Genomic DNA, 12,324 nt, shown 5'->3' with positions numbered 1-12,324 from the left:
AGGTGTAAGGGAAACTTTTCCCTTAAGGAGATGCAAACACATGTCTTCGCCCCAAATAGGGCTCGGGTGGTAGACTAAGGTACAGTTACCCCAATACCAGTTCAGTGAATCAACGAGCTTATTGGGGGTCACTTCCAGAGCATCGGGAGGGGTTACCTACAGGAATGTGGAACCTCCAAAATAGCCATTTTGATGGGGCTTCCTGTGTCAAAATCACTCCTTGGATGCTGCCACCTTGGCTTCTGGGTGAGAGCTTACCGAAGAAGCATGGGGGCCCCAGAGCAGACTCACCACCAAGAGGCTGCATCCTACCCTGAATGGTGACTTCCTTGTGGCTGCTTCTGGAAACTCCATGTCCACAGTACAGCACCTTCATGGGGTTCAGTATACTGGGATTATCCTCAGGACGCTCCTCCCTCAGCCTCAGGGTGAGGGCTTACCTACAGAGCATGAGGCCCTAAAGAAACAATCCATGGAACCCCTTGTTCTTTTATTTCTTTTGTGCCCCCTATGCCCTATCTCCCCCCGAGGCCATGCTTTATTGTATGCAGCTGGCACAAGGGGCACTGAGTCTCAGGTGCGGGGGGTGGGGGGCTAATGCCCTTCCCCACACCTTCTCTCATGAGCTGATTTTGATAAAGCTGGCACTGGATGTTGACACCTTTCAACGCGGAGGAAGTTTGCCATACAGCGTAACGAACTGGGCTTCCCTGTATGTGTTTTAATGTAATAAAATATACATTGCTTTTAAAACTAGTATTTAATTTCATTGCTTTACTAATTAAGGCTGGACTTCTCCAAAATTAAAGTAAAATCACGCACTCATCTAAATTTCTGAGCTCAAAGATACCTTAGAGATTACTTCCAGAATCAAAGAGTGACTTGCCCTCCGAGCCCACCCAGGTGGTGAGTCAAACATGAGTTCTTCCTTAATTCTGTGCGCTGTCCCCGTTTTCGCTGCTGGTGAGAGTAGACAGCACAGAGTATATGATGGAACCTGGATCTGCAGGCAGAAGTTTGGGCTCCAAGGGAAAGTCCTGTCTCACTGGCTTTAAACTTCTTTCTTCAGCAGTAGAACAGAATTATGAACTTGTTAATAATGGGTAATATCTATGCATGACCATTTGAACTTGTAAACTTTGTATCCCGTACCTAACCTGCAGTAGCTGTTCAGAGATCTTCCCTCATCAAAAGCTGAAGATTGTGCCTGCGACTTTCTCATCAAAGCATTCAGTCTGTCACCAATGCTTCGACCTTAAGTCAGAGCAACCCTTATCGCTCTTACTTTATAAGAGCCTCTTCTGAACAGGCTTCTTTCTGGTGAAACTCATCCTTTGCCCACACTGCAGCTCTTCTACAAATGTACGACTCGGGTGCTGCATAGCTTTTTCCATCATTCTGACTCTTAGTCAACAGGGGAGAGGTTTCCAGCTCAGCTCTAGCTTGATTTCTCAGTGACCTCTAACCCAAGCATGTGGAGTCTTCAGCAGTAAGGTCTTACCATCCACTTCTGCTAGGCACAAACGAGCCTTGGCAATGCCTGTATTGTTTTGGGGACATAAGGCGCCTCCCTGGCCAATGACTCACTAGAAGATTTTTCCACCCCTGGCACTGAAATTTTTCTACTAGTAATCTGTGGCTTTGGGGCACACCATTATCTACCTCCATAGGATGCTTCTGCCAAATCTCTATTTTTATTTTTCTTAACATATATAGTATTGGCTAGCAAGGAAGGTACATTTCCATATGGCTTATACATAACCTCTTAAATTGATTAACCATCCTCGCATCCCTCCTCTTCTCTCTCCCTTCCCTGATCTCACTTAAACCATTCCACCCCCCAGTACTCTGCCCCTCTACTTCCATATCTAAAATACCCTTCCTTAATTCCTCTTTTCTTCTTCTTCCTTTATGGCCCCTTCCTAGCTTCCTGACCTCTACTTGTTGACTTTCACTATGATTCACATACAAATCTCAATCTGTGAAACTAGCATCTGCATATGAGGGAGAATATGCGGTATTTGGCATTCTGGGCCTGTTTGACCTCATTTAATATAATCTTTTCCAGATCCATCCATTTCCCTGAAAATTTCATAATTTTAGTCTTCTTTGTAGCTGAATAAGACTCCATTGTGTAAACATACCACATCTTCATTATCCATTCATCCAGTGAAGGACATCTTGGCAGATTCCATTTCCTAGCCATTGTGAATAGAGCAGCAATAAACTTAGAACAGCAAATATCTCTATTGTAATGGGTAGAGTCCATACATTATAAGCTAAGGAGTGGTATAGCTGTGCCATATGGTAAATCTATTTTTAGATATCTCGGAAACCTCGACACTGATTTCTGCAATGGTTATTATACCAGTTTACATTCCCTGTAACAGTGTAATAGGGTTCTTTTTTTTTGTTGGTTTTTTCCATACCCTCACCAGAATTTATTACCATTTTTTAAATAATAGCCACTCTGACTAGAGTGATATGGAACCTCAAAGTAGTTTTAATTTTCATTTCTCTGATGACTAAGGATGGGAGAGAGAAATAGGGTTAACCAGCAGTGTACCCTGAAAGCCATATGTCTGGCCAGGCAGGCCACACGTGCCAACTGGTGCAACCAATGGTAGCATGCCTGTTACATAGAAACCACTCCCTCTCTGATTAGACTGAAGGCCCACTCCACAAGAGAGAACACATGCTTGGCACTGGAAACTTAATCAAAAGGCTATAGTTGGGAAAATAATAAGCCCTAGCAGAGAAATGACTACTGTTTTCTATCTAAATGAATATATTAAGCCCACCAAACTGTCCTCTAAATACTAATGTTTGTGACCTATATTAATGCTACTCTCACTTTTTTATTAGAGCAGCTTCTCTTTTCAGATAGTGGTGACCAGTGGGATGACTCAAAAATTGACCATAGCTTGAGAGAAGAAGTGACAGGGGCATGCTCAACACTAACATCTCTAGCACATCCTCCAAGGCTCAGAGTCCATTGCAGGAAAGGTGGTAGAAGAAATATAAGGGCAGAGGAAGGATAAGTCTGCTGAAAAAAAACATGCTGTCTTCCAGACACAAAATAGCCTTGATATCCTAGAACTGACAGTGCCTGACACTAACTACACATGATATTCATAATAGGAGGTTAAACAATGATGACATCAAAAGACAAGAGAGACTACTTGGAAATAAGAAGGGATGCGATGGGATGGTTAATTGGGAGGGGAAGATGGATGTGGTGGGAAGGAATTCTCATGGCTTATTGTCTGCATTTATGGAAGGTGTCAATAAAATAGCTTAAAAAGTGAATATTCTGAAAACCTTCCCTCATGGCTCTCCTCCCATAAAGACAGCCACATACCTTCCACCTAGTCCTCTAGGTCCACTGCATCACTCAGGGTTGCCTTCCGTATTTCTTTGCAGTTTGCTCTTTGCACTCAGCCTGTCCAATCATTGTGTCCCTGGTACCTGCTGGTCTCTGTTGTACTCCAGAGCTTTGGGAAGCCTCTGCTTGGCTAGTGCAGATGTGCTTGTACCCTTCCCTACATTTCTAAACTCATCATTCCAACTCCAGTTAGAGGTCAGTTCCTTCATGAAAGCCCTACTTAACTCCCCAATCTGAGCAAAGTTTACATGAAAATAAGTTGTCATGATACCCATAAACTCTTATGTGTTATATTCAATGACAATACTAATTAATTTGTTATCTTTTAAGTGTGTGTCTGTTTCCCTTGCTATAAAATACACGAGCGTGTTGGCATAAGGGTTAGTAAATATTTATGGGAGGAAGGAAATGATAAGAAAGAGAGGGAAGAATATTTGTTCTGGTTCTTGCATATCCACCCAGTTTTCTATAATATATATGTTGTTTCTACCCAAACTATGTGACATAACTACCCATCTTTCACACTGCTAACATCATGCACACAAAAATAACTTTGAACCCGCAGAATGCCCACTCTTCCTCCTCAGCACAAACCACACTACTGCTTAATGGGAAAGACAGGAAATTAAAATTTCAGTAACAAAACCATAGTCGTTAGTAGGATCAGTTTCCAGCCTGCCTCTGATGTGCCAGCACAGGCCTCGCTTAGGTCAGTAGGCTCCGTCTTCTCTCTCACAGAGCAGGTACATAGCACTAAGCAGCTCAGCTTGCTGTGCAAAAAGAGAGAGAGAGCACCAATCCAGAGGAAAGCTGGCTGCGCAAAGGCTGCCTGGACAAGACTTGACCCAGGCTGAATCTCCCCTCTGAATTCATCCAGAAACAATCTGGACTTCCTCTTAGCAGCTTGCTGTTCTCTCCTTGGGGTGCAATGCAGCATCTAGGGCCACCACAGAGGAGGGATAAAGGTTGCCAGTAAGAGTTAGAAAGGAGCCTCTCTCTCTGGCTGCCCACCCCTGAGATGACACATCATTTTTTGAAGACAAGAAATAGAGACAGACACCTGCATTGGGGAAGATATTTAATTAATTAATTAATTAATTTATTTATTTATTTATTTATTTATTTGAGAGCGACAGACACAAAGAGAAAAGCAGATAGACGGAGAGAGAGAGAATGGGCGTGCCAGGGCTTCCAGCCTCTGCAAACGAACTCCAGACGCGTGCGCCCCCTTGTGCATCTGGCTAACGTGGGACCTGGGGAAACGAACCTCGAGCCAGGGTCCTTAGGCTTCACAGGCAAGCGCTTAACCGCTAAGCCATCTCTCCAGCCCGAAGATATTTATATTAAGATTCTTTTTCATCCTCATAATATACTTGGCTTTTTATTTGCTTCCAAAACTCAACTGCATTGTTAGTTGAAATGTACTCAATCCTGCAGCTGAAGTAAGGCAATAAAAAAATCACACTGTGGGGAGGAGGGGAATGATGCTACCAACACATGATGTATCCACACAAAGTTTCAACTTACTGTAAAAAAAAAAAAAAAAATGACACTGTAGGGCCATTTATAAGGGACTCCTAACGAAATTCCTTTAATATCATCAGCACTCCAGCAGAAGACATATATTAACTATACATGTCAACAATTCCAGCATAGCTCCATTTCTTCCTTACTCCCCCCTCAAAAAAAAAAAACTGAAATGAATAAGAGGGACCTAAAAGAAGGGGAGGGATGGAGGTTATCTGAGCAGCAGAGTTCCCATCTGCTTCCACATCAGCAAGATTGATTAAGCTTGAAGAGTCGCACTCTCGTTTACTAAGCAACCATGATTCACATCAAGATCCACAGCCACAGTGACAAAGTTAATTGGAATCTAGGTCCTCTAACATTTCTTCCTCCTTTCAGCAACTCCTCAGTACTGAAAGCTAAAATATTGAGTAACACTGTGGCAGAATTATGGAAATCAGAACGTAGCAAAGTTTGGTCAGCAAGGAATTAAAAACAGGCACATTGTTTCATCTTTTTATGGTGTTGTGTTTTGGCTTCAACCCTCTGAGCAAAGCAAAAAAGAAGAAGTCAGTTTTTGTAACCCCATTGTCACTACTGGTTTTTCCCCTTTATTGTAAGTTAGCACTCACACCCAAATCCAGAGAATGACAGGAGAAAAAATAAAATAAAAATAAGGAATAGAGGAAGAGAGAGAGAGAGAAATATGAATGCTGGTAAATTATGTTAGGTCCCTGGCAAGGATCCAGGTAATTCCTTTTAATTTAACTCTTTATCTTTCTCAACAGAAGCGAATAACAAAACTGCTGAAAGCTCTTCCATGTGAAAAGCACGTATGGTGACCTATGTCATGCACCATGGGTCCAATGTACTGGGAAAAGTGAAACTCGGGTCAGCTGATTGTCTGTGTTTGATCAGGAAACTTTAATGAGTTCCAAGATACAAGCTAGGTTTTTCTGGTATGTTCCCTTGTTCTCTCTAGTTAAGTACCTTCCTGCCATATTGTTGAGACAAGTGTGGTTCATGTTGGAAGAAGAAATTCAGAATCAAGTAGTGTGTCCTACCTTCACGCATGGTGGAGGAAGAGAGCGGAAAATGAGGGATAACATAAGAGAGATTATTTCTTGGGTTTGGGAGATGGCTCAGCAGATAAGCATCCTTGCTTGCAAGTCCTGATGGTTTGGGTTCAATTTCTTAGAACCCATGTAAGGCCAGAAGCACAGAGTGGTGCATGCACCTGGAATTTGGTTATAGTGGAGGAAGGCCCTAGAGTGTTCTCTCTCTCTCTCTCTCTCTCTCTCTTTTTCTCTCTTGCAAATTAGTAATAAAATAATTTTTAAAAAGAACAATTATTTCTTAAGTTAAATATCCCACTCATTATAGAAACACAGTGAGGGAAAACGTACTATATAGGCAAAAGTTTAAAAGATCTCTATGGCCCTAGACATGATAGCTTTAGGATCTGACTAGGGCTGTATAAAATGAAACATAGTCTTCTCCAGTGGACACATAACAAATAAACGAATAAAAGAACTCCCAAGGCATTCTGGACAATTGATTTACTTCTAGGATTTACTGTGTCTTTATATATTAATAAAGTGCTTGTAAATGACCCCTCAGAGTGGTAATCTGAGCCAGAGGTTGTATTTTAATGAACAGCAATCACCAACTTTGTAGCATGGTCTCTTCAATCTTCTATAAAAAAAAAAATAGAAAGATAATAAATACTCAAAAGAAAAAGGATACTTTTTTTTCTGGATGCTAATGTTTCATTTTTAGTAGTGGTACTAAAATTTTGCTTCTTGAAATACAAATAGGATATAAAGCAATTGTCTTTCTCCTGTGATTTTAAACAGAGGGACTTGGGGACACTGTGGCAGTACTCAATGAATTAGTTCTCCGTTACTGTTGGGGATTCTGACAATAGAAAATTAGATATTAGGATGGCCTTTTGACTCTATTTAAATCACTTGAGTAGATAAAATTAAAAACAACTTCAACTCAAAAAAAGTAAATGTTTTTGTACGGTATTATTTTTTTAAGCTGTTTTATGAAGATAACTAAGACGAGTGAAGAGGCCTTATCACCTCTTCTGCATTGGAATCGTGTGGGAAGGGGGCAGTCAGTACTCTTGCGAGTGGGTCAGACAGAGATGGCTCTAGAAACACACTCCTGGTAGTTGTAGGAAATGGTCACATCCTGGCATGTCTGCTGCTCCCTCACTGAGCAGCTGCTGTGTTGCTCCTCTTGGGGCCTGGCCACACTGCCCATGATGTGGTATAAGCACTCCTCTCTCTCTCTCTCTTTTTTTTTTCTGCCCACTAAGCAGTCCAAATATGGCTGCAGGCAGATGCCAAGGTGACCTTCATGGCCAAATGAACCAGAAATGGGGGTGGGGCGGGCCAAGTGGAGTTTATCATTTCTGCAGTCCTCGAAGGGCACACAGCTACTGGCATCCCAGATGCCAAAAGAAGAACAGAGCCAACCTCAGAGCACAGCAGTGCCTGCTCTCTGGCTCTGGAAGGGACAGATGCCAGATGACAAAAAGACCCAGCCAAGATATGTGCCAATAGAACAAGGGCTTCAAAATAAACCAAGCACAAGTGGTCAATTCTGAATAGACTGGGTTTTGTTTGTAGATTAGTTTCCCAATTCCTTAAAAATATGCGTATATTCTAGACTGGAGAGATGGATCAGCAATTAAGAGGCTTGTATGCAATGCCTGAAGGCCTGGGTTTGATTCCCCAGTGCCCACATAAAAGCAGATGCACAAAGTTGTGTATGCACCTGGAATTCATTTGCAGTGGCTAGAGGCCCTGGCCAGTGCATTCTCTGTCTCTCTCCCTGTCTATCTTTCTCTCTGTGTTTGCAAATACATAAATAAGTATTTAAAATATTCCAGCCAGGCATGGTGGCACACACCTTTGATCCCAGCACTTGGGAGGCAGAGGAAGGAAGACTCCTGTGAGTTTGAGGTTTCCCTGAAACTACATGGTGAACTCCAACTCGGCTTGGGATAGAATGAAACCTTACCTTGAAAAACAGGCAAGCAGAAGATAACAGTACAAACATAAATGTCTAGAAAAGTTTCATATGGGAATCCTAGATGCTTTACAGACTATGTGCCATTAATACAATGTGCAGCTGATAGAATATCAAGGATCACGGCGAATGAAGCCACACTGTAACCTCCTTGTCAGATCATCATCACTTACAGGTCAGAAGTTAGCCCAAGCAACACCACAAGGAAGCTGTGTGGATGAATATGATCATCTATGAAAGTACAATGGAGCATTTGGAGAAAGGACAAGAAATATTGTTCATTCTTACTCATGTGTACATTTACCTTAACAAACATATTATAGATAATTGGTTTCAAAATCTTGATAGTAATCATTACATCATCACTGAGAAAGAGCACACAGTTATTACTGAAGGCTTGCCAATATAGTTTAGATTTGTCTGTGGCCACAGAGTAATAGACAGAAGAGGCTGTCTTCTAGGTCCAATCCAAATTATGAAGCAAATACCCCGACATCTCAGAAGCACGTGGTGCAAACTACATTCAACATTTTGCACAAACAGAATCCACTATATATAAAATCTTTCATCTAGGTACCCATGGAGATAATGAAGAGCAGCAGAAATCACCATGCTGGAGAGGATTTAAAAGGACCTCATACTCCGACACTGTGGTGAGTGTGTGTGTGTGTGTGTGTGTGTGTGTGTGTGTGTACATTCATGGATGGGGGGGGAGCACAGAGCATGAGGTCTGAGAGCCAGTCTCAGAATCCCCACCATGATGGCAGAAGGAGAGAGTATGTATGACAACTGTTGTTTGTGACCCTGCGTTTCTTAAACCTGTACACACTTCTCATGCTTTCCCATTACTCAAAGTCTCAGCTGGATGGACCCTGCCATCCATTACAGGGCCTGAGAGCTGGGGCCATTTCCCATGTTTCACTGAACTCTATCTTGTAAACCTTGTAGACTCCTCTTTGGAAATCACAGTATTCCCCAAGAAGAAGAAAGAAAAAAAACTACTTTCCTCCAATGACACTGCTCTATTTCAACAAATTGCCGCTCTGGATAGAATTAGTCTGGCTGAGGCAGACCGTGTGGCTGGGCTTTTCTAAATGGGAGAACTGGGATATGGTAGTGTGGTGCTCCACCCAACTTCCCACGCTTCAGAACTACCGTCTACTTTCAGCTCAGCACTCTGTCTTGCCCTTCACTCAAGCAATCTGGTGGCTGTTGATGAATATTCCACAGCTTTGTTCGAACTTGAGGGAAGCACAAAGGAACTGGATTCTTAGCGTTTTATCAGAACCGCTAAGTTCCTAGAGTTAAATGGAAGAAGATGGAAAGGGATTAACCCTGGCTGTTGGCACAGTGCAGACCTCACATTGCCTCTAATATCTCACTCCGTGTGAATGAGCTGATTAGGAGCTAGGCTGGAAAGCACAGAGCAGTGTCTTTGAAAGAACAAGCCCTGGGAAGGAACGAAATATAGAAACCCAAACTTGGGTTAGGATTCTACTCCTCACGCAGGAAGGCATGTTGGGTGGAAGAATCGTGACATTGTAAGATCTCACAATTTAGGTCGGAAAGGAATGGGTCGGTGAGTTCTGAGCTGAAGTTTTTAGAACCTGTAACTTGTAATTTTCTGACCGGTGAGTTCCAGCTATTCCCTTAAGTGCATTCCAAAATAGAACTTTGATATGGCATTTATTTGCATGCAAGGCTTCCACTAGTTAGTAAACATCTAGGAGTCTATTCTCTTTTCATTTGGCAAGAGGGCTCCACAGCCTCGCAAAACATCTCCCAGCCATGAGAAACGAGAGCCACAAATGTAGCATTATCAGCCAGCTGTCAGAAGAAAAATCGAGAGGGGTTTGCTAATCTGGTCACTTCACAGTTAAGTGTTCACGAGAGGGTGTGTGTGCGCGCGCTCGCACACACACATACACATGTGTGTGTGCGTGTGTGAGTGAAGAGACTTACATGTTCGGCGGCAGGAGAAATGTTAAGCCAGTGCAGGTCGTGACGGTGGCAGAATGCCTGAGCACCGGGCAGCAGAGCCACCCACAGAGCAACAGAGCAGACCCTCCGTGCCTAACTGTGCCAGGCTGGCACCCCCGGGGGCAAAGGCTGACGGATGGACCCAGAAGACGATGTGTTCCACTGGAACAACTGTGTGTAACACGCCCGAGGGAAGTGGAGGCCAGCCTGGGAGTGAAGCGCCAAGAGTATGTGTGTGTGCGTTTTCATTTTTCAACCTTCATGAATTCACTTTACAGTCTCTCCAAACAGAGGAGCAAAGCGTCTACCAAGTAAACAGTCAGCTGGAGCGATTCGGTCCTCCAAGCATGAACACTTTGGCCATTCTGAGCCAGTAGGGACTATTAACCCGTGAATTCTCAGGCGCATTCTCTCTCTCTCCCTCTCTCTCTCTCTCTCTCTCTCTCTCTCTCTCTCTCTCTCTCTCTCTCTCTCACTCTCTCTCTCACACACACACACACACACACACCCTCCCACATGTAAGGGCAGAAGGATGTGTAAGGTTATTTTGCCTAGAGATGCAAGACCCAACAAGGCGAGACAAGCGGCTATCCAGCCTCCTCCTAAAGTTAATGCCAATTTCCTCCTGGAAGCAGGAATGCAGTGGGATCAGCACCGGGGCGCGGGGACAGCGAACATCAACGGACTTTTTTAACCGACCGAGCCTGGCTGGGCAGCCTTCGGCGGGGCCCCAGGGCCGCCAGCACGCCCCACCACCACCACCACCCCCCGCCCCGGAGCCCCGCGCACCCCGCGGGCTCTCCAGCTCCCGGTGCACCGCGGGCACCGGCACCGCAGCGCATCCGCACGCTCCGCGCGCCTGGCTCGCACCACTTGTCAATAAGCCCGGCTTGGTGCGGATCCCCCCCCACCCCCCCGCAGCGAGATCCTCGGACCCGATTCCAGGCCACCCGCCAGGTCCAGGTCGCCGCAGGCTCCCCATTCCCACCACAACCCCCCCCCCCCTTTTACCTTGCAGCGAGAAGAGAGACACGAAAAAGCCCAGCACCCAGACGCTGTGCAGCCAGTAGGTCCTCATGTCTCCGCCGCTCTCCGTGCTCCCTCGTGCGCTCCTCCGGCGTCACCTCCTCCTCGCTCACCCGAGCTTCTCCGCTCGCTCTCGCCTCTGGGCAGCTCCCGGACAGACGTGGATCCCTGCAGCACGACGGACCGATCCCAGCTCAGCCTCGCTCTCCTCTTGCCGAGCGCGAGCCGCCGGGCTCCCGGGGCTGGATGCTGGGCAGCCTGCGCCTGGTGTCAACACAGCCGAGCGCCCTTCTCCCCCGAGCTCTCGCGCTCTCCTCTTTCCTACCCTCCTCTCCCTCACTCCCCTGCAGCTCCAACTAAATGAGACTGTACTTAAACAAGCAGCGCCTTATAGGACCGGGAACCGAGCCAAAAGGGCCCTGCTACTGCCATCTAGTGTTCACATCCCCGCAGCGCCCTGGCCCTGACTGCTTGTGTGCGCCTGGTTCATCCAAAGCAGCCCAAGTGCCCTTTGCTCGCTGCCTCTCTCTCTCTCTCTCTCTCTCTCTTTCCCTCGCTCGCTCGCTCGCTCGCTCCAGACACAGGTGAAGAACCTCTTGACTTCCTCAGACCTTGACTTGACCTTGGGATCCAAAGGTCTGACCTCTTTCTTCTTGGAACGTAGGACCCCGACTGACTCCTTACTCCATGACTTCCTTTTTTCCTCTGGAATCCTTCTCTACCCAACATACCAAGAATGTTCCTTCAAATGTCACCATGACCTCCACCTTGCAATTCCGGTGGCTGTCTGAAGCCTCATCCAACCTGATTTTCATGCTGCATTTCAGAGCTCACCAATTCATCAGAGGTTGCCCTTATTTCAAAACGTACCTGGGGATATTTGTAACGTTTCTGACCTTCTCCACTTGAGCACCACAGGGTCCTTCACACTTTCTTTGTCCCATTAGCATCTTTTATCTGCTGCTTATTTGTCCTGACAGCTCTCAGGAGCACCTTGCACAGTGGCTAAGACATGGGCTTTGGAGCCAGGGCTGCATGGTTTCTCGTCCTACCCCCGCCTCCAAACAAACTGCGAGACCTGTGTCATCTCAAAGGGCCTTCGTGAGTGTAAATCATGAGGTCCTCATTCAATAAGATCTAGTGTGGTGTTTGACAAGGATAACCCTAGATTTAGTCAATAGGAATGTATAACTTAGTAGGCTGCTTGAACGGCAATCAAACTGAGGGAACTCAGACACAAGAGAATCACAGTGTGCAGGATAAAGTTTGAAGCCACTTACATGGCAAGCCTTTTGCACACATTTGCATTTTCGGTATAAAATGGACTTTACCTACCATCTCTATGTGATATCTGTGCCCTTCAATGGTTGAGAAATAGCATCAGA

General features: G+C 45.2%; 1 protein-coding gene across 1 annotated transcript in view; it reads right to left on the bottom strand.

The window, feature by feature from the left end:
* LOC101603243 (limbic system associated membrane protein) overlaps positions 1-11,279 on the bottom strand; it is a 2,270,239-nt gene extending 2,258,960 nt beyond the window's left edge. Inside the window, exon 1 of the mRNA XM_045146785.1 lies at positions 10,925-11,279. Within this exon, the coding sequence (XP_045002720.1) occupies positions 10,925-10,991 (67 nt within the window). The 5' untranslated portion in view covers positions 10,992-11,279. The remainder of the gene's footprint in view (positions 1-10,924) is intronic.
* Between the last annotated feature and the right edge of the window lie 1,045 nt (positions 11,280-12,324).

Source organism: Jaculus jaculus, chromosome 4 (genome assembly GCF_020740685.1).
Source record: "Jaculus jaculus isolate mJacJac1 chromosome 4, mJacJac1.mat.Y.cur, whole genome shotgun sequence".
Lineage (NCBI taxonomy): Eukaryota > Metazoa > Chordata > Mammalia > Rodentia > Dipodidae > Jaculus > Jaculus jaculus.
The sequence above is the reverse complement of the archived record's forward strand: the minus strand, read 5'-3'. Positions and strand labels throughout refer to the sequence as shown.